Source organism: Zerene cesonia, chromosome 11, assembly GCF_012273895.1.
Source record: "Zerene cesonia ecotype Mississippi chromosome 11, Zerene_cesonia_1.1, whole genome shotgun sequence".
Classification (NCBI taxonomy): Eukaryota; Metazoa; Arthropoda; class Insecta; order Lepidoptera; family Pieridae; genus Zerene; species Zerene cesonia.
This window is the reverse complement of record NC_052112.1, coordinates 3,498,616-3,499,709: the sequence shown is the minus strand read 5'-3', so window position 1 is coordinate 3,499,709 and position 1,094 is coordinate 3,498,616. Positions and strand designations below refer to the sequence as shown.

Sequence of the window (1,094 nt, the reverse complement as noted above, 5' to 3'; positions counted from 1 at the left end):
CCGCACAAACACCGCCCCATGGGTCGGCTCCACCACCTACTTCTTCGGCAAATGGAGCCCCATCATCATCTCCTATGCAAGGCTCCTTACCAGCGTCAGGCCCGGACAACCTGAATGCTTTACAACGCGCAATCGATTCAATGGAGGAAAAAGGAATGCAAGAAGATCCTCGATATTCTCAATTGTTAGCAATACGGGCACGAAACAGCCCTCATTTTTCAAATGCACAACTGAATCAATTGAAGTAAGTTGAACAATATATTTGTAACCAAAAAATACCACAAACTTTATTAACTAACGAGATATTTTTAAAGGAAAGAATTTTCTTATCATGAGGCGGGAACGGCACGTTTTGTCAAAAATACGCCGGTTCGAATCACGCCAAAAAGCATTTCAATACTATAAAACTAAAAATTAAATAATTAACTTATTTCATTGTTTAATCTTGTTTCAGGGCTCAGATCGCTGCGTATCGCAACTTAGCGCGCAATCAACCTATCACACAACAGATAGCTATGATGGCATCCGGCAAGCGCACGGGCGATTCGCCTCCGGAATGCCCAACACCCCCTGCGCAGCCGCCATCCCCCTATGGCGGAAGTGCAGGAGGATCTCAGGGCTCCGGGCCCGGGCAAGGAGCGGGTGCGGGGCCGGGAGGCAAGGCCGCCGCAGCGGAGCCGGCGCGCGGCGGGGGCGGAGCACCCCCCACACCGCTACCGATGACTGGCCAAATGGCACCGCCGACGCAGCCCACGCCACCGCTTGTCAATCCAGTATGTTTATTCTACATTAGGTTCAAAAGCATCATATTTCATTACAAATAAATGTAAATCACCTTGGATCATTCTTCATCAGCGTTCACGAAACTGATAGGCAGCACATATCTGTTTACCCCGTGTACTTCTTAAGAAACAAAATTATATAAATTGTAGTAGTAGAATGATCCCTTATTAAGCGCCATATCGTATATTTTTAGTAAAAGGGTAACGGATAATCTAGTCGAGAGAACATTATAATTATTATTTTAATAATAAATTGCGTTTAAAATCCGTTAAAAAGTATTTTAAAAGTATCTAAAATTTACTGCATATAAA

General features: G+C 44.4%; 1 protein-coding gene across 1 annotated transcript in view; it reads left to right on the top strand.

Annotated features, from left to right (window-relative positions):
• The window catches only part of LOC119829999 (ATP-dependent helicase brm), a 20,032-nt gene that overhangs the window by 4,604 nt on the left and 14,334 nt on the right, over nt 1–1,094 (top strand). Inside the window, exons 3-4 of the mRNA XM_038352798.1 lie at nt 1–244; nt 455–773. Of these exons, the coding sequence (XP_038208726.1) occupies nt 1–244; nt 455–773 (563 nt within the window). The remainder of the gene's footprint in view (nt 245–454; nt 774–1,094) is intronic.